Here is a 26,451-nt window from a genome sequence, read left to right as displayed (position 1 = left end):
GGTCTGATAAGAAAATTATTCTCAAAAAAAGTTCAGCCTTTTAATTAGCTTCTGTCATCAGAGCTGACCGCTTTCAGGGTTAGAGTTTGTAGGTACTGTTTCCGATCCCCCCTGAGCAGGAGACCCGGAAGGTAACTTCCCGTTCCACCCAGCCATTTTTTTGAGTTCTTGAACATTAAGAGGCAGCGAGTTTTTTAGTGCCATAATGATCCTTTCGGGATGCTCTTTTTCTTCGCGTTTGTACCGATTACGAACGTGTCTCCGCGATCGATTGGGAAAAAATAATTCAATCATCGAAAAATCAGTACCGCACATTCGAATAGCCGTATAAAAACGCTCGATTTCAGCTGGCGTCCACCGCTCGGATTTTGCACGACGCTGATACGTCGCGGAGGTAATATGAGTGCGTTGCTGATGAACTTCGACTCTTTCGACCGTATTTTGCTCTAGCTGCGGTATTGTCAGACTGTCTTGGTCTACTACTATCTTCCCATCGACAATCTGTACACGAGGCGTGAAATAATGAGAGCCAGTTGAAGGTGCTAAGTCAGTGCTGCTTTCAGAAGGGCTATTCATGGGTGTAAAACGGCCTGAACTTGCGGGAGAGAGTCGAGTCGATAAACTTTCACCCGTGCTAGTCCCTCGCAGAGTACTAGATGCAGTAGAGTGATGTAGAATGCTACCGTTTTCATGCAGCTGAGATTCCGCCGGAAAGATGGCGGAAGATGAATGAGAAAAAGTACTGTACATGTGAGTCGAATTGTTATCTTGAAAGGAGCTACTACCAGACGGCTCGGCAGAAGTCCGTTGAGAGTATAAGGAAGATGAATAGGTAGAGGTGTTACCTGCTATAGCAGAATTAGAATCAGGTAGTACAGAAGTTAGAGTATTAAAATTTTGACAAGTATCCACTGAAGATGACAGCTGATTATCACCAGAGTCTGAAGATATGAAGGGAACATTACAAGGTGTAGTTGTATCGAATGAAATGAGGTTTCTTGAAGTTGTGGATGGAACTTGGGAAAATGTTCTTCTTGAAGTAGATGTGACAGGAGGAAGGTGAGAAGAAGGTGTAGAAGGAGTTTCAAGACGAGAACGTTCGTATTTCTTTCTTTGCCGAGACTCAGCGGCTTTAGTAGAACGACCGACCAGATTATTTTTTATCAGATCGTGTATGGTGGGAGAAGATGAAGGGGGGCGATTAACCAACGAAGGCCTTGAATTGGCACGATCAGCTCGACAGCTCGAATGCTCATTGCTTTGTGCAGTATTGGTAAGACTAGGAGGCGATGTTGTAGAAGTTGGTCTGCATGTGGAAGAAGAAACTGTGGGAGAAAACAATTTCGAAGAAGGAATGCTTGGTTGAACCGAAAAAGTTCCAGAGGAATTGTTTAACGGACGGCGAAGAAAGCTTGATTGGACCGGGCGTAGCTGACGAGAATCAATAGCAGTGAAGGATGAAACAGAATTTGAAGGTGTATCAATATTTACTGGATCACCGTGATTAGATACACTGCTATTATCCCCTTCTTGTTGCTCGTGATCAGATTGTTGAGTCCATTCAGGCTGCATAGGGGATATTGGGAATTCATGTTCATCAAGACAAGAGCCTTGTTCATTTTGTACAGAATCACACAATTTTTTTTTTTTTTGAGGATGGTCTTCATACAATTCAAGGGGTGCAGGGGATCTAGTTGAATCTGACGTAGATACACAAGACGGGACACAAGGCGTTTCTTCAGAAGGGGCACGATGAGAACGTTTGACTAAAATAGGAAGCATAGTAGAACGAGAACGATACTTATGTAAACACTAAAAAGGTTGTGTATAAGGCGATTAAATCGAGCACGAAACGTGAGAAAAGAGATATAGACGTGATGCTATAAGGACTGGCAATGATTCGAAAATATAAGATCTAGACGTACATACTTTATAGACACTATTGCGCATAGACCGACATCTTAATTGCGATGACCTGAGGGGCGTATTAATTGAAAAAGGTTATGATAGAAGCCAATAAAACCCATTTTTTTTCTGATTAGCCGAAAGGACACAAGAATCCGTAAAGAGGGATTATATACACCTCTGCAAGAAAATGGTAGAAATATATCTAATTCATATAGCTGAATTTTTGTGTAGAGAAGAGCAGCAATTGAGTCCTTTTCGAATATGTCGCGAACCCATCAAAATGCGATAGGCGTTATAAAGAGCCTGCAGTAGCGATGTTAAAAGTGTGTGATACTGCAGATATCCGAACAATGTTGACAAAGTGAAAGACATGCGTCCTAGTGTCGAAGAGTCTGAGTAAGTTGTAACATCTGAAAACCGAATGCTTATCAGTTCAACTCATTGATTAAACTTGAGTCTGCTGAAATGTATACGCGGAGCTATGTCGTAAGTTGGGCAAGGCGGATGTTCTTCATGCGATAAACGGTAAAGAGTAGGGTATATTAATCGCTCAGTACCAAAAAATTCGCACGACACTTAACAGTGAGGAGAAGAGAAGAAAAGGGTGCTTTCAGTTATTGGAGTTACAAATGCGCGCGTATTGAGAAAAAACATTTCAAGTACTGAACAAATTTTTTTTACAACCATTTGCTGAATTCTTAGGTGTTTGACGTTTTCATTCCATTTCTGCACCTACTCGGAGTAGCCTGTTATACCACATTTTCAACGCTCACTTATTTCAAGCACATCTGCATGCAATAGCGGCGGTGCAAAGATGATAATAGAGTTGACAGCAGTAGAAACCAAAAATTCGGAAAACGCGTATGAGGAGCAAAAGCTGAGCTGACTTTTTTTGTTACGGCACAAAGTACACATTGATGATCGATGGCAAAGCTCGGATCACACGTTCGTACTGAGTTTTTGTAATTTATTTTTTTTTTGCTGATCAAGGAATTATTTCGGAATGCATGTTAAGCCATATTGGCAACACCTAGAAAAAGACTTTTGTGCATACACCCCACCATGCAGTCAATAAGGCCTCTTCATCTAGACATTACCGATAATAGACGATATTTAGAGGCCACAAAATTGAATGAACGCCCGCCTTACTACTACTTATGCACATCGCAGAAAATTTATGATCATATTTATTCGATTTTGGATCCTACCTTCGGGACGCAGGCAGCTAAGAAATACCATTCAAAGAGCCCCCTGTACATCAGTATAGGGCCACAAAAGTCAGGTATGCCTCTCTTTTTTTTCCCTCTTTCTTCTGGATATGCTTTTAACACTTGTGCTTTTACAGTGGCATACTTACTGCATGTCCGGGAAGGTAAGGAACTGGCCGCCTTGCAGAAAGTGTCGGTTTATTATTCATGTGCTGAATTGACAAACCCGCTATTGCGTATCAACATTTTCGTGTCTACAGAGTTGTCTGAGTTATTTCGCCTAGAAAAAACACAACATAAATTCCAGTCTGAAATAGATGTTGTTGCAGTCAATCCCTCGAATTTGAGGCCATGGAAGCGAATCATCATCACCCAAGATGAGGATTCAAACCTGAACCGGAAACACCTCCCATCAGTTGCCTATATCCGTATCCAGCTGCTCGGAGTTGCATTCAAAAACCGGGCAAAATTGATTCTGAGAGACGCAAATGGGGACCGAATTGCTCTTAGAATGGAGTGCTCAGCCGAGGTAAATGACGGCAATGAACCTTCAAAAAAAGACAGCTCGGCTACACATTGCTACGGATACGTGTCTGACAAGACAAATATCTCGGTGGAATCTTCGTATCCTGATCATCAGACTCAGCTGATTCAGAAAAATCTTCAGACATCATCCCTCCGAAACGCCTCCGCGACTCAGGTTTTGCAAAGGCTCCTAGCATTGATTGAAAGGTGCCATCGAGAGCGCCTCTTGCTGGCCCCACGAAGCATTCTTCTCCACAGCCCTCCTGGCACGGGGAAGAGTTACTTGGTAAAGAAACTCGCCATTCAGCAAAATTGGCAACTCGTACATGTCACGTTGGACAAAATAGGTTTCTCAGCAGGTGATAGCACTATGTCGACGCTGTTTGGTGAGGCGTTACAAGATAGGGGCTATTCAGACCAACACGTGGAAAACGTCTATTTGCACAAAAAAATTTTGTTCTTTGACGACATTGACATGTTGTTCAGTAATGAAGAATGGGCATTTTCAAAGTATCTGGATCAAATCAAAGCCCAGTTCATTCTTGGTATGCAGAAGCTTATTGGGAGAAATGCGGTGATAGAGGGAGGCTATGATAACGAATGGTGGGATGTAGAAGACGACAGGATGGACGATACGCTCGTTGTAGTGATAGCGACGAGCTCAAACATTTCGTCACTCGACAAAGACATTCGAAAGACATTTGAAAAAGAGCTAGAACTTCCACCTCTTTCCAGTCAGGAGCAATCGGCTTACTTAGAAAGCTTGGTACAAGGATATCAAGGTGCATCATCTCAGATAAGCAGAGAAAAGTTATCCCAATTTATTGAGAGGTGCCATGGATTATCCTTCTCGGACCTGGAATTACTATTCCGAGGCGCAGTTACTGCAACTATTCAGCACTTCAAGAACCAACCAAGCGACGAAATTCACTCAAATTTCTTAGAAGAAAAGCTAACTCAGGCAAAAAATATCAGACCTAAACCCGTAGACCCCTACCTTCTTTCTATACCAGACCCAGCCGTAGTGAGTCTTCTAGGCGGACTGAGCAAGCAGCTATTTCAACTCACTCAATCGATTATGTGGATTCATATGTATCCGCAAGCCTTCGCTCGCCTAGACGTTTCTTCTCCACGTGGTATCTTGCTCTATGGTCCCCCAGGTACTGGTAAGACTTCTTTGGTCAGAAACTTGGCTATCGAATCAAAAATAAATTTTATTTCAGCATCCATTCAAGAACTACAAAAGCCTTATTTAGGCGAATCTGAAAGGGCGATCATCGATTTGTTCAACAGAGCTCGTCAGGCCTCTCCCTGCATTATCTTTATTGATGAGATTCAAGCAATCTTCAGATCGAAGAGCAGCTGTGATAGCGCCTACTCACGATCCATGACTTCGTTATTGCTGATGGAACTAGATGGCGTTTTGAAGAGCAAACAGGACGTTTTATTCATCGCCGCGACCAACCATCCAGACTGGCTTGACTCAAGCCTTCTGAGGCCAGGAAGACTTGATAAACACCTGTACATACCTCCGCCTGATGCAGAAGCAAGAGCGGAAATTTTGAATTTATTCATAAAAAAAGAGGTAGAAGACCAAATGCTAAGTTCTGACTGCTGTTCGGAACAATTTATACAAACTTTAGTCGAAAAAACAGAAGGTTTCACCGGTGCAGATCTAAAAAGCTTAATTATGACGTCTAAACGGAAAGCGGCCATGAAGTCCAAAACAGAAAAATCTTTAGACAATCTGCCATCAAATCTAAAAACCAATGTGTCAAAAGAACTGATACTAAACGTACTTTCCAATACAGCCCCGTCTGTTTCTAAAGAAATGATCCAAGAGTACCTTAGATTTCAAAAATGCCACAAGTTAAACTGGTAGTATTAAAACAGTCTATACCGTCATTACATATAGTAACATCGCCCTAGCTCCAAACTTCATCCGAGACAACTTCCCCAAACGCGTGCGTACATACGTTCAAATCACTCTATAAGTACTGCATACGAACCAAGAAAGTATATGAAAAATACAGAAATGGTATTGTTTCTTCAACTCAATGACACGAGCATCAACCCCCGTACAGGGCTGTCCGTCATTCACGTTATCGACTATAATATCTTCATACATACGTGAAAAGGGATCCGTTTGTTCATTACGACAACAGAAATTTTTTTCAAAAAAACAATTCAATTTACATATTCATGTGAATATCTGTTGTCGCACCAATTAAGTCTATTGTATCAGATCTTCATCTACCAAGTACGGCGAGTTTGTTTTTTATAATAAGGCGTCCAAACCTTAGGCTGGCCTCGTTATATTGAACAAAATAATATATCTTTGCAACTAGTGTATGCCATTCACGCCGGTTTACATCTGTCTCGCGTGTGTGCATTGAGTAATAGAACTACAATTTCGTTATGTCCTGGAACAAAAAAAGATGCTTACAACACAAGGTTCTAACTTTATGCATATTGTACGGCTTCTATGAAGAAGGCCCCCCACACACCAAGTAATCCGTCAGAGTATTCATTTATTAGGATATGGAAAGGACATGTACTAAAAAGAGGCCAAAGTAATGCAGCTTTACTGCTCATATACAACTATTATTTTTGCACTAATGATTCATATTTTATAAAACACAACCAAATCGAATTTAAAATTTTAGACTGATCTGCAGTCTTTAAATACCAGGTGAGAAACCTGAAATTTCAAGAGGCCATACAACGCACTTTTTTCGGTATCTTTATGCGTAACCGCCTCAAAATGGTGCCGAAAAAAGTCGTCTTGCTTTCAACAAGTCTCATTAGGCTCTCTCGTTCTAGCCTTAAAGTGTTATGTGAAACTTTTTGTTAATACTGTATATCCTCAAAGCTGTTTGGATGAAGGTAGTTGGCGGGATCATCTGGAATCTTTCCTGTCATTTCTGCTTTGCTGAAGTCAAATCCTGGATATTGATATTGAAATTTCTCGAGCATCATGTTTTTATCCATTTTTTCTTTCGTAAGTGGATCGAGCACATATTCGTTCTTAATTACAGAAGACCAGGAATCGTGAGCTTTGGCTTTCTGAAGCTGAATACAGAGGTGTTTTTTATCCTCTGGTGGAGCGTGTTTTAAAGGAAAACATTAGTATCTTTTGTGTATATGAAATAAGTAAAAAAACATACCGAGCGTCCAAACGGATTCTGAAGGCTTTACAATACCGGCTGTCTCGCCTTGCATCAAATAAGGCTGGCCCTTGATCCCGACATGTAAATAGTCTGGCCTACATGACCATTCGACATCTTTGCCAGAAGTCCCTTCGGGAACCTGGAGATTTATGGTCACGTCATGAATCGTTTGTGACCATGTGTATTTAGGCGTGCATGCTTCGATTTTTGCTATACCAAATTTTATAGTACAAGGCACGCGTTTGAACGTTAAATAAAAATAAAACAAAAACAAGAAATTGCCCAGATGATAAGATTATGAATGAAATTAGCGCCTGATCAGTTGTTTCAATGTCGACTTATACAAACAATTTAGAGACGAACCTGACTTTGATTCCCAAAACATTTCAAATTAAGATTAGAACTGAAATTTTTGCGTATTATAGACATTCGAAATTCGTAAAATTCTGACATTCCCAAGAAGCAACGTTCGGTCTCGTTTGTTTCGCGGGTTAAGAACGGCCAGCTTTTGTTAAAAAAGTGAGGCGACAACATGGCAGTCATAAGTGTACTCGGCATATTCTGAGCCGTATTTTTGAGTGTCTAAAAGTACTGCAATTCAATTGGAGTTTCTTAGCTTAAAACAAACTTCACAAAGGGGCAAAGCAAAGAGAGTAAGATGGCTGTTGAAGGTAGACGCCCTGACACATTATGGTTCCTTCTGCCAAATAATTTTTGAGACGAAAAATAGCACATGCTTTAATCCTTTAAACCACTGAAAAGTATGTGTATGTCTGACATTTTGAAAGACATAACTAGCAAATGTGTCAAAAAACGCACAAGCGCTTAAAGAGCAAGCCTGCAGGACGACAGCATGTATTTAAAAATGCTAACTCGTTCGAGTTTTGCTTACCTCTTTATTCAGCAACTGCAATGGATATAAGACGTTGTTTTGACTGGTTTCCATGATGCATCCGTTCGCAATAATTTCATCAATAATTGAATAGACTTTGTCTAGGTTGAACATAATGTCTAGTTCACAAACACTTTGAAAATATTTGTCAAGGATTTCGATGATTAGCTGGACAAGTTCAAGGATAGATGCTTCGTTCTCTTCTTCGTCGATTCCAACAATAAAATAAAGAGAATGATGGCATTTATACACAATTTTCTGGTTCAAGTGTTCGAAAAAAGAACACTGTGTACAATTCTGGTTAATTGAGGAAAAAGTGCACAAGCAATACGTGATTTTCAAATACACTCAACGCTGCGCGAGCAAGGCTATAGAGCAAACTTTTGCTGCAGTAAGCCAAGTAAAGCAATTAGAAGCATTTTTAGGCATTTTTGTTTTACATAGAGGGTGTGTGATGTAAATAGAGGGAGCTCACTTTGAAAGGTTTAGCATATTGTCGAGTACCTCATTGTTGGTTCTATTCAAGCATTTGCGAACGACCTCTGTCTCTAATGCCGTTTTTCCTTCTTTTAGTTTGTGGTCGTAGTAGTGACCGAATCTAATTTGACCAGCTGTATTGACTATTAGCGTGTACATGATCGCCATAGTATTAGACGTTGACCAATAAGATCTCGAAAAAGATAGGGGACGTTTCGGTCTGCGAAAGAGAAAGCAATATACATTTTTTGTTTGTCAACGTACAATAAATGCACGTGTATTTATAGGCTTTTTGTTCTATGCTTCGAAATTGTAAAAGCCATTTACTTGGGCAGAGGTAGTGATATGATAATATGTTTTGTCTTTTTCGAACAGGAGGAGCGGCGAGATGCTCTGCGCCATGCTCCAGCTCCTCTCGAGGAAAGCTGCGTTGGTCTCGCCACCGTGCGTCACGTACTAAACGTTCTCATGGACTTGACGCAGAATCCTCTGCGCTGAATGGAGAGAGAACTTTGTTCGTGCTTTTCTTTTTTCGTACTACGAAGATGAGCAGACGACGACCCAGGAGCGCCCACGTCGAATTTTTGCTGAATTGATACTGTTGACAAGGTTTCAGAAGAATATGTCAAAACAGAGGTGTTGCTATCTGCCTTACAGTACTGTCTTAGAGTCGTAGCAAAAAAAAACCAGTTGGTCGTATATACATGTGCAAAACCATTTATTTGGTGTATGGCTCTAGACCAACTTATGATACACATACAAAGAGGAGAGGAAGGGCGTAGTCTTTGATCCGTCAAGGCACACACGTGTACTCTTGTCGAGAGTAATGAGAGAGCCCGTCCTCTTTGCATTTTTTCCCCCGTCAATAGTTCAGACTAAAGGCTCTCAGGAGACTGCTCGGAGAGTCTGGAATTTTGTATTTTCTCATAATAGAAGATATAGACGAAGTCTTGAGTTCAAAGCTATTGTTTATCATGCCGATTTGCTTTGACCAGAGCTCAACTGCGTCGATCTTAGTCTGTATTCCGACAAATGCTGAGAGATCGATTTGGCCGACATCCGGTTTGGTGGTCAACAAGATTCTTTCTTGATCGCTAAGAAGAATCTCGAGGTCTGGATGGGTTTTGGTTACCTTAGCGCATTGGCTCTTATTGTCACCTTCGGCGGCATCGCTTAGGGCCTTAGGGTGACTGCTGTAAGATTTATTGACGAGTTCCTCCAATTTAGCATTGGACCGCTCTAGTTCAGCCTTTTCATGTTCGAGTAGTTTCAAGATTCGGAGGTATTTTTCCTTTACCTGCATCAATTGTTCGTTTTCTGGGTTAGCTTCGACAACAGGGGGAGGATAGAATTCCTTGCGAACTCGACAGATGAACTTGTCATACACGGACTGGAGCGTTAACGAGTAGCTGGGATCCCATTCAGGTTTCTTAGAGGATAGGGACAAAATGATCCTCTCGCAACGGTGTGAATACACGAAATCCCAGTATGACATGGATAGGTCTTCTAGACGAACCAATTTTCTCTTTTCGGTGTGGTGAATATTATTGCGTTGGCGGTCGAGTTTGTTCGTCTTGACGAGATCGGAAGACTCGACGTGATTCCCAGATTTGGCTTTCTTATCATACACGCCGTCAATTTTTGAGGTGCCGTGCTTTCTTGAAGGTCTCCTATCATCTGTCGTAGGCGATGGATCTCGTAACATCGGAGAGGTCCTGTCATTTTTTATTAAATCATAATTCGAAGAGCCTTGATATGATACCCTGCTATCAGGTAAAAATATCCTGGCAGGAGAAAGTAATTGTTTCGGTTGTCCGCTCTCCGCGCGGTGGTTTTTGGACAGTCTCTTATCGCCGCTAGTTTCTAGATTTTTGCAAGGGTGGACTTTTCTGGTGTTCAAATCGCTGTCTTCACCAGGTACAATAGCAGACGACAACTTCCTTTTTTTCACATCCATACTTTTATCGAGACTGTCGACGGCCTTTTTTTTGCCGCCGCCAATAGATGGTGGATAATGTGAAAAATCTTGCAAGTTATGTCCGGATGAAATATCGCGCTCTTTTTCCCCCTCTGCTTCTTGCCCCTTTGCGTTGTTTGCTTCCAACATTTGAAAATTTTTATCTAGCAAACTCTTCTCGCGAGCGACGTAATTTTCCTTAACGAACTCACCTTGAGTAGGCTTTCGAGTCTGTGTCGCCATGTGCTCGAACTTTGATGACGCCCTTTTCATGAGAGGCAAATTACTGTTGTTTCTGGCGCCGCCTTCGTCTCCCAAACGCATCGCAGTTTCGCCCACTTCTGCTCTCCTCTCACCAGGGTGAGTCGGCGTAAATTCAAAACAAAGGTCCAGCTTCTCCTCCTTCGCGCGCCGCTTTCGCTTGACCACACTTTTGGTGATATCCCTCTGGTTTGCGCCCTCTTTGGCCGGGTTCAGAGCCAGTCCAGAATCAGCCTGCTCGGCAACTCTTATAAAAAAATCAGTATCGAAAAGAGAAAGCGACAATCGAGCCGTCTATCGAAATTTCGATATGAAGCACGCGTCTCGCAAAAGGCTTACCAAACTCAACAACAAAAAAACAATCTGCCCGCCGAAGGCAACTGCCAGACATACCCATATTTCGGCGTGTCGTATTTTCTGTAGTAAGTGAAGGACATGGATCGAAACGTTACGCGAAAATTGCCCTTCCACTCCACAGGAAAATAAGCGTTCAACACAGAAAACAGGAAGCTAGTCGAGGAAGAGAGAGCAAAGCTCTGCAATTTCAAAGATACGAATGTTTCAAATCTTCGGTCTAGCAGTTAATTTAAAACACTGGTTCGAGAGCATGCAAGTTCAGATACGAAAAAATGCCAATTGATTGGATGACCGACGTTTTTTTTTATGCGGTGGAAAACCGACAAATGAATGGCTCTGAAAAGGATTTAAAAAAAATTTGAAAAATTTACGAAAAAAGTAAGAGCCCAGAAGGCTCAAAAAGACGGAGATGACAGCAGCTCCAAAAAAAATGAAAGACACTTCGATCAAAATTTCATTTGGTCGTACAACTTAGCACTTAGTGAACGTATGGAGTGCGGTCTTTTTGCAGAGATCTTAAGTGTTGTAAACGAATGCGCAGATTTGCATGAATTCTAAGGCTTGGTAAAAATGAGTCTGAAAAGTCGACAGCTCGTTCGGAGTATTTTCGCTGAGCTAATTCAGGTGCAGCAGCAGCAGAGTATAAGCTACGTGACGCTTTTGCAGTTGATTCTTTGGCAAGCGTTTCATATGAAAGGGACAGGGGGTGCTAGAGCGCCGACAGAGGGCTGGGAGGCGCGACGTTGGCGTTGTCGAAAGAGGGCCGTGATAGAGAAAGCGCTGTCAACGGGGTCTATTAGCCGAGAGCGTTTAGTGACCTGGCGCGCCATGCTTTATTCGACAGATTTCCCGGATGTGTTGGTAGTGCGCACTATGAACTAGGGTGATTGGAACGGGCACGAACTTGCCTCGGGCGCAAGTCCACCTCGAACCCGCCGTTCATGGCACAGAGAGTGGAGACATATATTTAACGGTCAAATTGGAATTTTGTGGTTGAACGATATCCAAAGAAGCGCGCACAAGAGAATGTTTGGCAAGTGTTTTGTTGAGTGGAATAGGGTCATATCAGCTGCGGTTCTTCGTCACTGTCGATGATGAATACGACGGGTTCTTTTGGTAGTTCATTTGACGAGGGGGAGTCTGAACATTTTTTCCAAGTGCCGTCAGGATAGATGTGAACTTGGTCGTCGTCGCCTAGTTCAGACTGGAGTATGTCTTGGAAGTAGGTGTCGATGAGCAGGTTTTCGTACGGTGAATATACAGAGCAGATTGGACATAGCCAACTGCGGGTGCGTTCATTGAGGCGCAGATAGTTGTCGAGGTCGAAGCACTGAATATGCGTACACTCGACAGATTTGGTGGGTATTTGTATGCGCGTGTAGGAAAGCGGATCAACAAGGGACAGTTTTTTGTAGAGTTCGGTCAGTCCGTCTTCTTGGTCTTTGATGAAGGAAGCTTTGACGCATTCTAAGAAATAGACTTTTACCAGGGAATGGTTAAGTTGGATGTTTTTAGAGAGGAGGGAGACGGAGTTGCGATAGACGAGTTGGACGAGGATGATGTGTGACGCCGAGACGGACGCGCAGAAAAGGAGTCTGTTGAGTCTTCCGCGAGTGCAGAAAGAAGAGACATTTGCGTAGCTGTCTAGGGATTTATTGTGCGTCTTTTTCAGTTTCGAGATATCGAAAAATGTACCGTTTATGTATAGGGAGCAATTTTCTGGCCAGGCGTGTTTTGAGATGGCGTTTTGAGAGTTGGATTTGGATTTAAGTTGGAGGGGGAAGCAGCGAACGATGACGTCATACGGGACGTTTGGAAGATTGAACGACTTGGAGACTTTAACGTTGGTTTGAAGCGAGGTGCCAAAAAAGGCGGCGGCAATAGGGAAGGGGTAGTGCTTTGGAATGGAGAAGAAGGGGTCATCTAAAACGTCGTAGCGGACGGTGGTTTTGGCGAGGCCGGAAAGGAAGGCGGGAGGCGGTCTGGAGGGGATGGAGTGATTAGCGAAGGGGTATAGAGAGGAGAATGAGCAATGCGAGTGCATGCAGGGAAGGAAACTGGGGTCAGGAGAGAAGCGAAGAGAAGGAGATGTAGGAGTTGTCAAAGAGAAGAAGGAGGAAGCTGAATGGGAAGGAGAGTACTTGTTGGTTGGTTGGTTGGCATGAGGTTGGATAGCTGGGTTAGAGGTGGCTTGATTCGTGTTTGTAGAAGGGTGAGACGAAGAAGTAGGAGACGGATCTGATGGCGGAAACGATGGTTGGGAAGTGGGGTTCGAAGTTTGCGAAGTTGGAGACTGGGGAGGAGAGACAGTATGGTCAGGTAGATTGGAAGTGGTTGACAAGTTTGCACTATCAGAAGAAGAGTTTGTATTGTCAGATTGGATAGTTGGTTCGACGGAGTGTCGAGACGAGTCGGTGGCGCCTTCTTGATTCGAGGGAAGGTTTTGGTGAGATGGTGCCGGCTGTTCATCTGAGTTCTGCTGAGGCGGAATTAACGCTAAAGAAGAGCGTTTTGGACTTGGCGCGCAATGTTCCTCGTCGGGCGAGGAATTATTGGCATTTTCTGAAGGATGGGAAGAATGAATATTGGTTTGGTTTTTTGGAGAAGAATTGCCTTCGAGGGAATTCATTTCAATGTAGGAAAGCACTTTAGCAATATTTCGATACTGTTCCACCCAGACTGAAAGACTTGCATGATCATCCGAAAACTTTGAGATAAAAACTTGTTCGTTCCATATGCTCACGCTTTCGAGGAGCCACCCAATGATTGCAGATATCTTGACTGACTTAAGTTTAGACTTGTACCCTTGAATTTGCAGTGTCTCCAAAATGCTCCGGAGTTTGTGACATTGCAATTTTTCAAGATGAGACTAAAAAATTTTTTAGAACTACCAATCGGTGCGCACAAAAACATGCTTTTCTAATGCGACTCTTCGCAAATTCAAAAACCGGACTCATGGAATAGTTGTACACCCAGAGAAGGCAACAGGGTGGCACGATTATGCCCTAACACCAACGCTTTTTTCTCCAGATCCCTTGGCACATACACATATACATTTACATTTTAATCCTTCTCAAAAGTTTTTTCGAATGATATACGCATCCTCCCTTATAAAGCAGACGTCGCTTCTTCGCGCACACCCCATCCAGCTCAGCGGGGCTCAAGGGCGCTCGTCCCTGGTCGAGACTAGAACGTGCCAAATCTCTCTATATATTTATGAAATCTAACACCAGTACGTACTTTCAGGGAAACTGTGCATATAATAATCATGCACGGATCTAATGCTTGGGACCGATTAGCTGGGGGGTGATGAACCAGGTCTTCGTTAACTTCCATAATACGCGCTCGCTTGAGGAGAGAGATTTATTTTTTTCTTCTGATGGCTGTTCGCGGGTATACGAATTTTTTCCTGTTTCATCCACGCGTCGGACCAGCAGTCATGGTATTCGTCTAACAATTCGTAGCATCCGAACCGGCGAGTAGATTATTGGAGACTAAACGCAAAAAAATTTGGTACGAAAAGTCCTATTCAATTCTCTATTATTAAAAAAAAAACTATCGTTGCACCAGAACCACCTTGGTGTCTGTGTATTAAGTGTGTGTGCACCGTTCTAGATTTGCGGTCTATCTGGCCGTTTTCGCGGTTGAATTGACGAGCGCCTAGTTCGCCCATTTGATAACGGCTGAAAATGCGTTCGTGCATTCGTGCTCTGCCACGGTTGGCTTCGGCGCGTCTTCAGACGAATTTCTGCTCGAGGGGAGGGCATTATGCGTTGTGCGCGTGACAAGTCGAGCGGGCACAAAAAAAATTACAAAAGTTGGTGTTGAGTATGCAGGATCGCGAGATCTGCGTGGTTGCTTGGTCCAGCGTCTATGAGAATTGGCCGTTACCACCGGACTTTTCGCGTGTGATGTCTGCCGTCTGCTGGTGGGGCACGGGCGGTGAAATGCGGCGCGTCTGAGCTATTGAGCGGGGCCTGCAGACAGCGGGGTGAGAGCGTTTAAGGCGTTGAGCGTTTCTCTCCTTCCTGAAGTGGGCGAGCGCGAAAAAAAAAATCAGCCGCTCGAAAAATGCAGAGAGATTGGATCAAAAGAAAAATATGACGGCGAAGGCGTTTTCGTTTCGTTCGTTACCGAGAGCAACTTTTTTATCGTCTGCGCGTTACTCTTCCGTCAGGGAGTCTTCAAGTTCGTCCAGGAGGGAGTCCATTGAGTCCGTTTTCCGTTTGTCGACGCTGTCATCTTCGATCGGATCAGACGCGGTGGCAGTTTCAGGTGCAAGAAGGGAAAACTCTGAAGCGCGTTGGAGGTCGAAGGTGGTGCGAAGCGCGCGAAATGGCCTAGAAGCGCTGGTGATAGGGAAAGGGAATGGACGCTTTCTGATTGGAGATGGAGGCGGCGAGTGCGAAGTTTGAAGAGGAGACGAATGTGTGTTGGTGGGAAGATGGCAGGTGGAAGGCTGGAAAAAAAAAGAGCCGGCGGGTTCGTCGGGACCATGAAGAGAAGAAGGGTTTGGGTTATCAGGCGCTGGTTGAGTTGAAGTGAGGTTTTCCGCCTGTGCGTGGGTGGACGCGGAGTTTTGTTCAAAAGTTGGTTCTTCGTCGTCGTTTTGAACGTCATCACAAGAAGAAGGTTTTTGGCAGGTGCCTCGTTGGTGGGTGTCTTGATCTTTGAGCGTCCACATTCTTAGGTCTATAGAGTGTTCTGGAGCGCATTGGCCCTCGAGTGCTTTGACCTTCGTGTTTACTTGTTCGATTCCTTTCATGATGGGTGGAATGAGTCGACCCAATTTGAGCTCTTGGCGCTGTTTTACCATGGCGCAGATTACTTGGAGTTTTCTGGAAGCGCGCTGATACGCCTCCAGGGCGCGAATCGCGTGAGGGGAGAAGGTTTCTCCGGAGCAGAGGCGTTCGCACCAGCGCCGGTAGAAGGCGTCGATGACGACTCTGCCGGTTTTCAAGGCGACGATGCGGTACTTCTGGTCCTTTTCGAGTCGGATCGCCGGAGAGAGAAGATCTGCGTAGAGTTGGAGGGATTTGGAGAGGACGTCGATTGGGTGCGAAGATGCGTCGGGCGGCGAGGGCAGATGCGAGATGAGGGCGGCGAGTTGTCGCGACAGTGCGCGGTAGTAGTGAATCAGAGTATGATGGGTGAGCGTGGGGTACGAATCAGCAGAGAAGCCAGGAAGAGGTGTGACGAGGTGGTTGATGTGGTCAATGACGGAATGAATGATGGACAGCTTGTCTGGTGATGTTTGGATGTACAGATTGAGTAGGCGGATCAGCTTTTGAGGAGGGAGGGAGGGGGTCTTGGGGGAAAGCTGATGGGTGGAAGAGGTTTTTTCAGTGTGGGGTTTTTTGAGAAAACTCTGCGAAATTTCGAACAGGCGGTTGCGGCGATCCAAAAACAGAGACGGGTGCGAAGAGAAGTAATGGGTTGTATGGTTCAGGAGTTCTAGGAGCGTCAGGTTACACGAGAAGGTGCGGAGTGGTGGTACGGTGAATTCGCTGAGTTCGTCGAAGCAATTAGCGAGGACCTGATGGGCGGATTGCGGGTTTTCGATTTTTGTGATGGATAGGGCGAGATGAAGGGCAAGGAAGGACGGAGTTTGGTTCGTGGGGGAGCGGAGTCGCGACGGGTCGAAGACTTTAGAGAATATCAGGAGGATCAATTCGATGCACGCGTCTAGGAGCAGCGGAGAAACTGGTCTAGCGTGGGGGACGCCGATGTCATCGATTCTGGCGAGGAGGGCAAGAGGGGTCGTGGTGGCGACAGTCACGCGAAGTTGGTGGACAAGAAATTGCAAATGGGCGTAGAGCGACATGATAGGTAGTTTGAGCGAGGCCGAGGAGCCGGTTTGGAGGAGGGGGGAAAGGTCGGTTGAAGCCTGATGGGGAGCGGCGGGGGGGCGGCTGAGTTTATGGTCTAGGTCCTGTAGAAGGAGGTACAACGCTTGATTGTCGATTTGCGCGGGCGTTGGAAATTGGGAGTAAGAGAGCAGAAGCAGTGCATGGCAATCTAAAGGACGGAGTCGAAGTTTGACAGGAGGACAGAGTAAGTTGCGGCGGTAGTGAGCGATACAGAAATCCAGGTCGACAGTTTGTGCGGCGTTGCTGGAGAACAAAGTGGAAGAGCGTCCGGCACGCTTCTCCTTTTGCGCGAGAGGAGCTGAAGGAGAAAGGTAGTTAGCGGATAGGGCGGAATTTTCCGGTACGATCAACGGGTGGCACGCAGAACGGTAAGCGGGGTATTCTGCGGTTGATTCCAGAACGTGGTCTAGCCACGTTTCCAGTTGGACCAAGATTTGCAGGTAAATTTGCGCTGCTTTTTTTTCGAGTTCTATAACGTTAGAAAAAAACTTTTGTGGACGAAAAAAGCTGTTCAGAGTTAGGAGATTGATGGCCTCTCTGACCCAGGAAGCGGCGTAGATCAGACAGCCGGCGACGGCGTCGCGACGCTCTGCGCTCATGCCGTCGAAGTGCGCGTGTACGGATTTGGGGGTGCAGGTGGACGGTTTGGGGAATAGAGACAGAGAGGGGCGAGACAAAAGGAGGGGGAGGAGGCCAGGCTGGTTTGTGCAAATCCGCTCCGAGAGACAGGAGATGCGCATCATGGAGCATAGTTTTTGGAGCTGAGAAGCGCGATCGAAGGATAGAAGGACGTCGGGGTGGAAGTTCAGAACAGTTTTTCTCTCAAGTTCGGAATAGTCGTCGGCGCGATAGGAGCCCCCCTCTTTTTGGAGACCGTCGAGGGCGTCTCTGTAGACGCTCGTGCTGAGGAAGCTTTCCATGTCGAACCAAGTGCAGAGGGTAGAATTGGGCGGACCGGCTCGCGACGCTTCGACATAAAGAGTGATGAACCGTCGCGACTCTTCGAACAAGAGTTGCGCGACCGGAGGGCGGAGCGAAGAGGTGGATGCGTGGTTTTGCTGGTGCAGGGAGTCCAGTATTTGCTGGCTGAGGGCGTCGGCCCAGAGGCAACAGGCCGCGGGCGGTTCCAATTGAAATCCCGCGTTTATGAAGTACGCGCATGCCTCGTTTGCTGGGCCGAGTTGTTGTGGGTGGATTGTTTGAGCGCCTAAGACCGAGGTTAAGGCGGCGCACCCTATTGCGCCGGTCAGCCTATACCTGAGCTCCGGGTGGAGCGTTTGTTTTTGCAGGAGCACCTTCAGGTGGTTCAGGATCTGGGGGCCGTCGAAGGACTCGGGAGACTGGCAGACGAGCCGCGCGGCGGTGGAATAGATGGCGAAAATTTGACCGCTGGCCAAGTTGGTCGAATCCAAATGGTCTAGGATTCCGCTCAGGATGGAGTGCGCATGCGGGTGCGTTTCCGCGTCGAATTTTTCGATGATCGATGAGAGAACGGACAGGGCAGCATCGGTCTGTCCCGGGTGTTCGGACCCGGCGAGAGAACTCAAGTGAAGGAGGAATTGGCGGCGGTGAGCGTCGGCCGAAAAGGCGCGGAAAAACGCTAGGCCCAATTCAGTGGCAGCTGACTGAAGCAAGCTGCTGGAGTCTGCAGAGCCGTGGCAAAGGAGCGCGTGCACCCAACGAGAGAGAATGGAGACGAAGTCTTCGAGGGGCACACCGTAATTGGCGACGCTTCGGGCCAAAAGTGTCGTTTCGATGTGTCGGGACGATATTTTTTCTCGAAGCGTCAGCTCAAGTTTGGAGCGCAATTCTGGCTCCACCGAGCAGGCGATGAGTACCAGCCAGATGTCCAGAACGGAGTGGTTGCTGGGAGAAGTGGAGTTGCAGAAGGCGTGAACGAAGGCGTGGACAAAATCGCGTCGAACTCTCATTCCCGCCTTGAAGCATTCAACGATGACGGTTATATTTTCCATGCGAGAAGGGTCGTTTTCGGCGACGAGTGACTCGACGTTGAGGTTTTTTCTGATTCTGCGGACCAAGAGATGCATTGAGTCGGCGGGGGCCGTGTGGAGCAGAAACTTGATAACAACGGGGACGCGCTCGGCCTCTACGAGGTCTAATAGGTCCGTTGCCAACTCGTGAAACTGAGCAAGATGTTGACCTTGGAAGTTAAGGTTGGAGATCGTATCCAAGAGAGCGGGCATCAAATCGTTCGAAGGCTCTCTAATTAGCTCGAAAAGCAAACTGAACAGGCTCTCGCTCATCGCGTCGTCGGCGACTTCCGGGATCCAGGTGATCAGGTCGTGGCGCACGCCTACGTTAGAGCACATGACGATTGATTCGGAGATCGCCTCGGAAACCGCGATGGGGTCTTCGATGCAAGGGAGCCAACGGAGCTGTCCCAAAATGAGTTTGGTGAGGCCGAGCGGGGGAGAGTCGCGCGCTGAACTCGACTCGTCGTCGTTTTGGTGCTCCAAAATTTTGCAGAGTAGGCGAGCAAAAAGACTCGCCTGCAAGCTTGGAATCTGAGCGAAGATCCTGATGAGGCTGTCGTTCGAGACGCCACAATGCGTCGAAGGCAGGATGGTCTGGCGATCGACAGGACCGCTTTTTGAACGAGAGTCGGCAGAAGAGGACGTATCGGTGATCAGCGCGAGAAGGCCGGTTTTCAGGCTGCGATCGTCGTCAACTAATTTATATATTTCTTGAGTGTAAACGTCTCGATCGATCATAGAAAGGGATGCCCACTTGTTGATTACCTGCCTCTTCGCACGAACGCTGCTCGCTGGCGACAGTAAGTTAGAAAATAAGCCCCCCTCGTTCGTGCGCGGACCCAAGGCGTCAAAGAACAGCGCACACACGTGTGTCGAAAGCCGTTTCGCTTCGTACTAGAGACGGTCCAGCGGTTGATGCGAGCATCATATTCTATGTCGCATTGCCTCAAGAACTGCGTGAACTCAAGTTCCAGCGACTCTTCGACGCGAAAACTGTCTTAAAAAAGGCGGCAACTTTGTTAGAGAAGGCGAGAAAAAGCCGGGGCGGCGAAGGGCAACATACCTTGGTTTTTGCACTTGTTGAGCCAACTCATCTCGTCCGGCGCCTCAAATTGCCGCGCCCCGCATCAACCGGGTGAGAGGGAGGGACGACGCGCCGAACCGTTTTGCTGAATTTTTTTTTTGAAAGGTTTAAAGACCCGAACGGCTGAAAAAAACTTTTCTCCAATCTTTTTTCGGCTTCGAGAGCCTCAGAAGAGCGAGAGGACCGTGCGGCTGCGCGGACTGAAGGCGTGGGGCGACTGCGTACGGAATCCAGAGAGTCAATGGTGCGGCCTTCGAAACTCCGTGTACATACGCAGTAGCAATGTATTTGCGTGAAAAGGTGCGCCGTGGCCCGGGGCCGCTTCAGGCGCGTCGCTTCGGGCGGAAAGGCGGCCATCGCCTTGCGCACGGCGTTTCGGACGCGGGCAAAGAGGAAAGGGGGTTCGGCTGCGAAAGAACGAGGCGTCTCTCAGGTTGCGCGTGGAACTTGACGACGAGGCAGCTGAGAGCGAGCTTTTTGAACTACTTTGAGCGAAAGGGACACCTGGTGGTGCCGTCGTCCAAGCTCGTGCCGGAAGGCGATTCGGACTTGTTGTTTACGACCGCCGGAATGGTCCAATTCAAGGATTGCTTTTTAGGTGAAAGGGAGCCGACACATCCTCGGCTGGCTTCAGCCCAGAGGTGCGTTCGAGCCGGCGGAAAGCACAACGACTTGGAAAGTGTAGGTCACACGGCGAGACACCACACTTTTTTCGAGATGTTGGGTAGTTTTAGTTTTGGCGATTATGACGAACGCGAGGCAGTGTCACTTGCTTGGGAATATTTGACCCGAGAGTTGCAGCTGCCGGCGGAGCGGCTAAGCGTCAGCATTCTGGAGGGAGACGAGAGGACAGCAGACACGTGGAGATCTGTTGTCGGGCTGCCGGACGCCAAAATTCGAAGGTTGGGTTCAGAAGACAACTTTTGGAGCATGGGAGACACGGGGCCATGCGGCCCCTGCACAGAGATCTTTTGGGACCAGATCGAGCCGGTCGATGGTGAGAGGTATTTGGAGATATGGAATTTGGTGTTCATGCGGTACACTAGACACCGAGAAGGGAACGATTGCTCGCCCCTCCTCAGGCCATGTATCGACACTGGCATGGGCTTGGAGAGGTTGTCGTCCGTCGTTCAGGGCAAAAGGGACAACTATGAAACCGACGTCTTCTCGTCCTTGATCGCAGGAGCAAGAAGCGTCTTAGAGAGATCTTTAAAAAAAGGGTCGAAAGGACAAAATTGCGCCCCGTTTTCGCTCGAAACGGTGTTGCGCGTGATTGCAGACCACGTGCGCTCGTCCAGTCACCTGTTGTCGGAGGGACTGATGCCTGGAACTCAAGGGCGGCCGTATGTCTTGCGCAGGATCATTCGCCGCGCGGCTTGGTATGCATACAGCGTCGGCGTCAGAGAGCCCGTCCTGTCCGACGTTTTTTTAGTTTACTTGAGTGCCGTGTCGAAAGACCACCCAGACCTCTCGGAACACCAACCACACATTCGACACATGCTCACTCGCGAAGAATTGGCCTTCTTTTCGGTGATGGAACGAGGCGCGGCCGAATTCCAAAAACAGTTGGCGGATTGCCGTCGTCACGGACGAACAGTCGTGCCAAAAGAGTGTCTCTTCTATATGCACGACGTTTTTGGATTCCCGCTGGAACTTAGCGAATACATGGCTCAGAGTCAGGGACTGTCGGCCGATCGAGAGGGATTCGAGGAGTTGCTATCACGGGCCAGAAAACAGGGTCGCGCCTCTTCGTTTCCAAAAAATTCAGGCGACGTGCGACGGTTGGACACCTCGTGGGCCGACTTTTCGCCGAAATTCACGGGTCACGATCGAGCAGAAGAGCCCTACTCCAAAATTCTGGCCTCCCGCCCCGGCGAACCGCACGAAGAGCATTGCGTGTGGGTTTCGATCGACCCCTGCCCGTTCTATCCAGAAGGGGGCGGCGTTCTAGGGGACCGAGGCTACTTGACAGTCGAAAAGTGGAAACTCCAAGTTTCGGACACAATACGTCCGCACACAAAAGGAATCGCGCTGAAGGTCGTTCTACCCTCATCTCTTTCCGATCGCCAATTGGCGAAATCTCTGCTGCTTCAACCTGGTACGGTTGTCGGCGCGTTCGTCGATCCCACTTGGAGGCGGCGAACGCGACAAAACCACACCGCTACCCACCTACTTCACAGCGCTCTGAAAAGCGTCCTTGGACCCCACGCGAACCAGGCCGGGTCGCGCGTGTCCGACGTACAAATCAGACTCGACGTAACTCATCACAACGCGATCACACCCTCGCAGCTATTGCAAATCGAGGAGTGGGTTAATTGTGTTATTCTGGAAAATGTCAGAATTTCAGTCGAGCACGTGTCCTATCAAGAGGCCCTGTCGCAGAACGCAACTGCCCTCTTTAGCGAGAGGTATGACAAGGAAGGGCTGGTGCGAGTGGTGAAGGTTGGCAATCATTCTGTTGAGCTGTGCGGGGGAATTCACGTAAAGGAGACATCGGAAATCGGCTGCTTCAAAATTATCGGCGAGCACTCTGCCGGCACGGGCGTTCGTCGTTTGGAGGCTCTAACTGGCTTGGAGGCATTTCGGTGGCTTCACTCCAGATCGTCTGTCCTCGACCGAGTCGCGGAAGCGCTCCAGTGCAAAAAAAGCGACACCGACGCGCTCATATCAACTGTAGAGAACTTGGTGGCCGATTTGAGAGCGGCCGAGAAGGATTTGTACACTCTGAAGAAAGCCTGGCTCCGCTCTGTAACGCACAAAAATATTGTGTCAAATTCAATCGGGCCGTCTCCGATCGAGTGGCGCGACTCCAACGCGTATGCCAGATACCAGATTTTGTATGGAAATGCCGTTCTGGTTGTCCATCTGTATAATTTCGGCAAGGTCGCGTGCGACGCGAAACTTGCGAGAGACGCCTGCGATCTTGTCAGAGAACAAGATCCACATAAGTACGTCGTCGAGCAACAATTTTTTTTTTGTGGCAAGCGCGACAGAAATCCCGAACGCGCCCACTGAGACAAGCCATGTCCTATTTACTAACGGTCTAAGTCTTCCCCAGCATCCACGTCATCATCTTAGAAGACCGTGTGCTCATGTGCTGCAAAGAGCCGAAAGATTCTAGTCAGCTTAAGAAACTGCTTCTGGAATTCGGAGTGAAAGGCACGCGAAATACGGCAGTGACAAAAACACAACGCTCAGGTGTTTCGATAGTCACCATTTGGCCACACGCTTTCCCCTGACGAGATTAACTTACGTTTGCGTCCATTAGGTGGCGGGAGCCCAACTCTGGTGGAGGGAAGGTGCGACAGGAACACACTTCTAAGGCTTCTGGATAAGTACGCCAAACACCCCTAGAGGCCCTGACGTCTATCACCTCCTGGGAGAGGGTCGAAATTTGTCGCCTACCGTCGTAGCGACAGAATCTGGTACAACATCTGAAAACAAAAATAAAAAGCAACTTGCACCTGCTTAACGCCAAGTCTACACTACCAATGCCTAACGAACGATGCATGCGCGCACTTCACGCTATTCAAGAGCTCATCTCACATTTGACACCTCGGAAAATGGCACTTTTGTCAGATCACACACTTTTCGGTCTCTGATCCAACTGTTATTTTTTTCACCATTTTACATCTGGATTTCGATACCTCCTATCATTTTTTTCAATTACCATTTGAGCGCGAATATATCGCGAAGCAGCAGGACTCCTCATTAAGGGCTCATATTGCAAAAAAGATGGATACTGCGCTTAAAGGTGACAGCAGTAGCAGTTGCTGTCGACAAGGAGTTGTAGGAAAAATAGCATCCGAACTGATGAGACTACAAGAAGACACTCGCATAAAGCTTAAATATATCTTTTCAGAATTTGCTGTCACTGACTCATACCACAAGCTTTCTTTCGATGTGCGTTTAGATTGTGCAAAAAAAAAATAAATTACGCTTTTAATTCCATAGCATGTCTGACAGACAGAGGGCTGATCTTTTTGTAAACGATAGTTAGTACAACTTCTCAAACCGTCGTTCGTTGCTCTGCTACTAGAGTACTGTCAACAGCACCAAATTACGGCGGAGTTCATCAACGATCAATTCCCAATTCTTATGTGCCACGCAAAATGCGATGAAGCACTTCCTCGTCAAAAAGAAGACGACAAAGCCCTCTCCGGAGAAGATTCGGACATCACACTGGAATCCGAGTCATCTGTTCAAGAATTCTCGCCCGAAGATGATTTGACAGCCGCCTCCAAGCTAGACGAAAACTGCGTCATTTCCAAACCATCACAATCAAAAGCAGGTCGGCCATCAAATAAGCAAAAGATGATTGGCGCAAGAAAACTAGGAAATATGTGGCTCAAAGAAGAAAGTTTAGAATTAACAAGTATAGTCCTGTCTGGTGCCCCCTGTACTTGGCCCAGAGTTGCTGCACTGCTCAACAGCAAATTTCATCGCAACAAAACGCCCGCCATGTGTCATCAACACTACCGTAGAGTCGCGGACCCAAACATAAAACAAACGGAATGGACTCCAGAAGAAGACTCTAAACTCATCGATGCATACGCCAAATACAAATGTAAATGGTCCAAAATTTCAGCGGTCATAGACGGACGTCCGGACACTCAATGTCGGCGCAGATGGTTCAGACTTCAGCAGTTGGAAGATAGAAATAACAACAGAAAAAAATCAAAAAAGATGGTCGCCTCTAAAAACAACAATGTGTCTCAGCAATAGAGCTGGTTCTTTTATCGCCTGAATAGCTCTGTTTTTATCGATTCCAGTCTGCTTTTTCCAGACTCGTACGGTCGGTCAAACAACCGAAATTTTGCATAAACCTCTGTATTTCCGACTCAGCTATAGCACACACGTACAGCAACCGCTATATCTGCTCTCGTAGAAATCAGTGCACAGTTATTAAAAAAAATAAGTCCTCTATAAAAACCGTTATGCTAAAATTAGCACAAATTTGTGTAAAACGTCATCAATCCGTTCTGTTATGTTATAGGGCGCGCCTTCAATCATATCATTAACCTTCTTCGATTGACACCGCGCGCTTTTTTTTTTCGAGTGCCAAATCAACGAATTCCGCGCAGCCGTAGCAAAGTCTGGCGAAAACTGAATTCAGGCATGTCCAGGAGAGATGGCAAAGCCCACAGCTGAGAGAAGCGCTCTCTTTCATATCGCAATGCGTAACTGCACTCCTTGAGGCCGACGACCGAGGCATTCGAACAAGATCAGACAGCCCACGTCGTTGGAGCAGGCGCGACGACGATCTCGGAGATCGCGACTGGGTCAGCATGTCTCAGTGTATGCTTCGAGAGAAAGAATGATGTCCTTCAAAATAGGCTGAATGGTTTTTCTACTCTGAGTGCAATCACACTGCTGAAAAAAAACCCAACGCTTGTCAGATTCAACCACCCATTGGTCTTTCAAGACAGGCATCAAGGGGATGCTGATCTGGCACGAATTCAGAACAGACTCTAAAAGTGAACAGCTTTTTTTCCCGGACGCATAAAATGTCAGCTGCCTCTCCGTAGTGGAAGACGATAAATGTGTCGTTTCGGTAGGATAAATCAAATTTGTAACGAGCAAATCAAGATTTTGCTGACGATAAAAAGTTTCGAATGCGCATTCAAGAAATTTAGCGCCTTGTCTGTTCATCCATTGACCTATGGATAAGGTGACAGTCGACATGCCCAGCCTAGTCGAGCCGATGCCCCAGCATTTGTAGTCTTTACGAAACAAAGACGGATCGTCTAACGAAGACACGTCGAAGCGTGCCTGAAAAAGCTGGTTGTATAGAGCGGTTCGTTCATGGGCCGTTTTGAGTCCAGAAGCGCCATCTAGCGATTTAGCATGCAAGCTCATTTTCTCGAGTGCGACAATATCTCTCTCGGTCGCGTGATCTCGATCGAGATTGAATGTGTCAACCAAGATCGTAGAGACAAAGAGCGTGGCCAAACAGGGACTAATTAGAACCAGTGGATCAAAACTAACCTTCGCATGAGACCAAACAGGAGCTAGACCCAAGTAATATTCAGCAACGAGCGTGCAGACGGATCCCACCTTCTCAATTTTGTTCTCTTGACAAAACTCCTGAAAATAAGCGAATTTACCGCACTGCCGATCGTGATGGTCGACAATTCCAACGACAGAGGATTCGAGCCACTCAAACCCACGAGAAAGGGTGTTGTGGTCCGTCAGCGTAGCGAGAAGGGACTGCTTTGCTTTCAACCTGCTCTAAAAGGCAACAAACTGCGTCAGAACAAAAAAAAGTACAGCACTCACATTTTTGTACCTTGACCGAGCAACCACCGTGATCCGATCCATCGCACGCAATTCTGTCATCAAGAAAGGTCAAATAGCGAAAGTCGATTCCAACCTTTTGAAAAAGGAGAACCAAATCCTTCCGCAACTCAAGGTCTTCTCTGTTGATATTAAGTAGTGGAACCACATCCACCTCGAACTCGAATTCATCCAACGCATTCAAATAGGCATAATGATACAAATAGGCAAGTGCAATGGAAGAAACTGCAGAATCAAGATCGCAGGCCTCGTTTCCCAAAACAACATGTAAACGTCGCGTTTTCTCTGGCATCTGACTCCCACCTGCACAGCTTAAATGGAGCTCCATGCAACGCCTGCTTTGAACTAGGAAATCGCTCAAAGAAGTCACCATATTGCCTTAGAAAATAAAAAATCTTAACCATCCTACGCGATTCTGAAGTACTTCTTTTTTTTTTTTTTCAAATTTTTT

At 46.7% G+C, this 26,451-nt stretch overlaps 7 protein-coding genes across 8 annotated transcripts; 1 reads left to right on the top strand and 6 right to left on the bottom strand.

Annotated features, from left to right (window-relative positions):
• Nucleotides 1-18: 18 nt before the first annotated feature.
• On the bottom strand, nt 19-1,983 carry LOC126323912 (uncharacterized). Its single transcript, XM_049994831.1, has 2 exons — nt 1,930-1,983; nt 19-1,812 (listed from the first exon to the last, which is right to left on the bottom strand). The coding sequence occupies exons 1-2, from the start codon at nt 1,948-1,950 to the stop codon at nt 58-60; spliced, it is 1,776 nt and encodes a 591-aa protein (XP_049850788.1). The 5' UTR covers nt 1,951-1,983; the 3' UTR covers nt 19-57.
• A 4,508-nt stretch (nt 1,984-6,491) lies between these two features.
• Nucleotides 6,492-7,256, bottom strand: LOC126323909 (nudC domain-containing protein 2-like). The gene is made up of 3 exons (XM_049994827.1): nt 7,175-7,256; nt 6,809-7,021; nt 6,492-6,739 (listed from the first exon to the last, which is right to left on the bottom strand). The coding sequence occupies exons 1-3, from the start codon at nt 7,194-7,196 to the stop codon at nt 6,492-6,494; spliced, it is 483 nt and encodes a 160-aa protein (XP_049850784.1). The 5' UTR covers nt 7,197-7,256.
• A 1,147-nt stretch (nt 7,257-8,403) lies between these two features.
• On the bottom strand, nt 8,404-11,087 carry LOC126323910 (uncharacterized). Its single transcript, XM_049994828.1, has 2 exons — nt 10,792-11,087; nt 8,404-10,645 (listed from the first exon to the last, which is right to left on the bottom strand). The coding sequence occupies exons 1-2, from the start codon at nt 10,833-10,835 to the stop codon at nt 9,043-9,045; spliced, it is 1,647 nt and encodes a 548-aa protein (XP_049850785.1). The 5' UTR covers nt 10,836-11,087; the 3' UTR covers nt 8,404-9,042.
• Nucleotides 11,088-11,196: 109 nt separating this feature from the next.
• LOC126323901 (zinc finger MIZ domain-containing protein 1-like) lies at nt 11,197-14,316 on the bottom strand. The gene is made up of 2 exons (XM_049994816.1): nt 13,996-14,316; nt 11,197-13,624 (listed from the first exon to the last, which is right to left on the bottom strand). Exons 1-2 carry the CDS (start codon nt 14,089-14,091, stop codon nt 11,816-11,818), a joined length of 1,905 nt encoding a protein of 634 aa, XP_049850773.1. The 5' UTR covers nt 14,092-14,316; the 3' UTR covers nt 11,197-11,815.
• A 601-nt stretch (nt 14,317-14,917) lies between these two features.
• Nucleotides 14,918-18,889, bottom strand: LOC126323886 (Fanconi anemia group D2 protein-like). The gene has a single exon (XM_049994801.1). It carries the CDS (start codon nt 18,887-18,889, stop codon nt 14,918-14,920), a length of 3,972 nt encoding a protein of 1,323 aa, XP_049850758.1.
• A 954-nt stretch (nt 18,890-19,843) lies between these two features.
• Nucleotides 19,844-24,600, top strand: LOC126323924 (alanine--tRNA ligase-like). 2 transcript variants are annotated; one of them, XR_007559752.1, is made up of 4 exons: nt 19,844-22,651; nt 22,762-22,862; nt 22,972-23,606; nt 23,700-24,600. XR_007559752.1 is itself a non-coding variant. In XM_049994842.1 (3 exons), the coding sequence occupies exons 1-3, from the start codon at nt 19,986-19,988 to the stop codon at nt 23,055-23,057; spliced, it is 2,853 nt and encodes a 950-aa protein (XP_049850799.1). In that variant the 5' UTR covers nt 19,844-19,985; the 3' UTR covers nt 23,058-23,624. The 2 variants fall into 2 exon arrangements, 1 of the variants encoding a protein (XP_049850799.1); XM_049994842.1 differs by lacking the exon at nt 23,700-24,600 and having other exon boundaries at nt 22,972-23,624.
• Nucleotides 24,601-25,773: 1,173 nt separating this feature from the next.
• On the bottom strand, nt 25,774-26,386 carry LOC126323923 (exopolyphosphatase PRUNE1-like). Its single transcript, XM_049994841.1, has 2 exons — nt 25,993-26,386; nt 25,774-25,929 (listed from the first exon to the last, which is right to left on the bottom strand). The coding sequence occupies exons 1-2, from the start codon at nt 26,371-26,373 to the stop codon at nt 25,864-25,866; spliced, it is 447 nt and encodes a 148-aa protein (XP_049850798.1). The 5' UTR covers nt 26,374-26,386; the 3' UTR covers nt 25,774-25,863.
• Nucleotides 26,387-26,451: the final 65 nt, after the last annotated feature.

The sequence above is a fragment of the Schistocerca gregaria genome, unplaced genomic scaffold (genome assembly GCF_023897955.1).
Source record: "Schistocerca gregaria isolate iqSchGreg1 unplaced genomic scaffold, iqSchGreg1.2 ptg000875l, whole genome shotgun sequence".
Taxonomy (NCBI): Eukaryota; Metazoa; Arthropoda; class Insecta; order Orthoptera; family Acrididae; genus Schistocerca; species Schistocerca gregaria.
The sequence above is the reverse complement of the archived record's forward strand: the minus strand, read 5'-3'. Positions and strand labels throughout refer to the sequence as shown.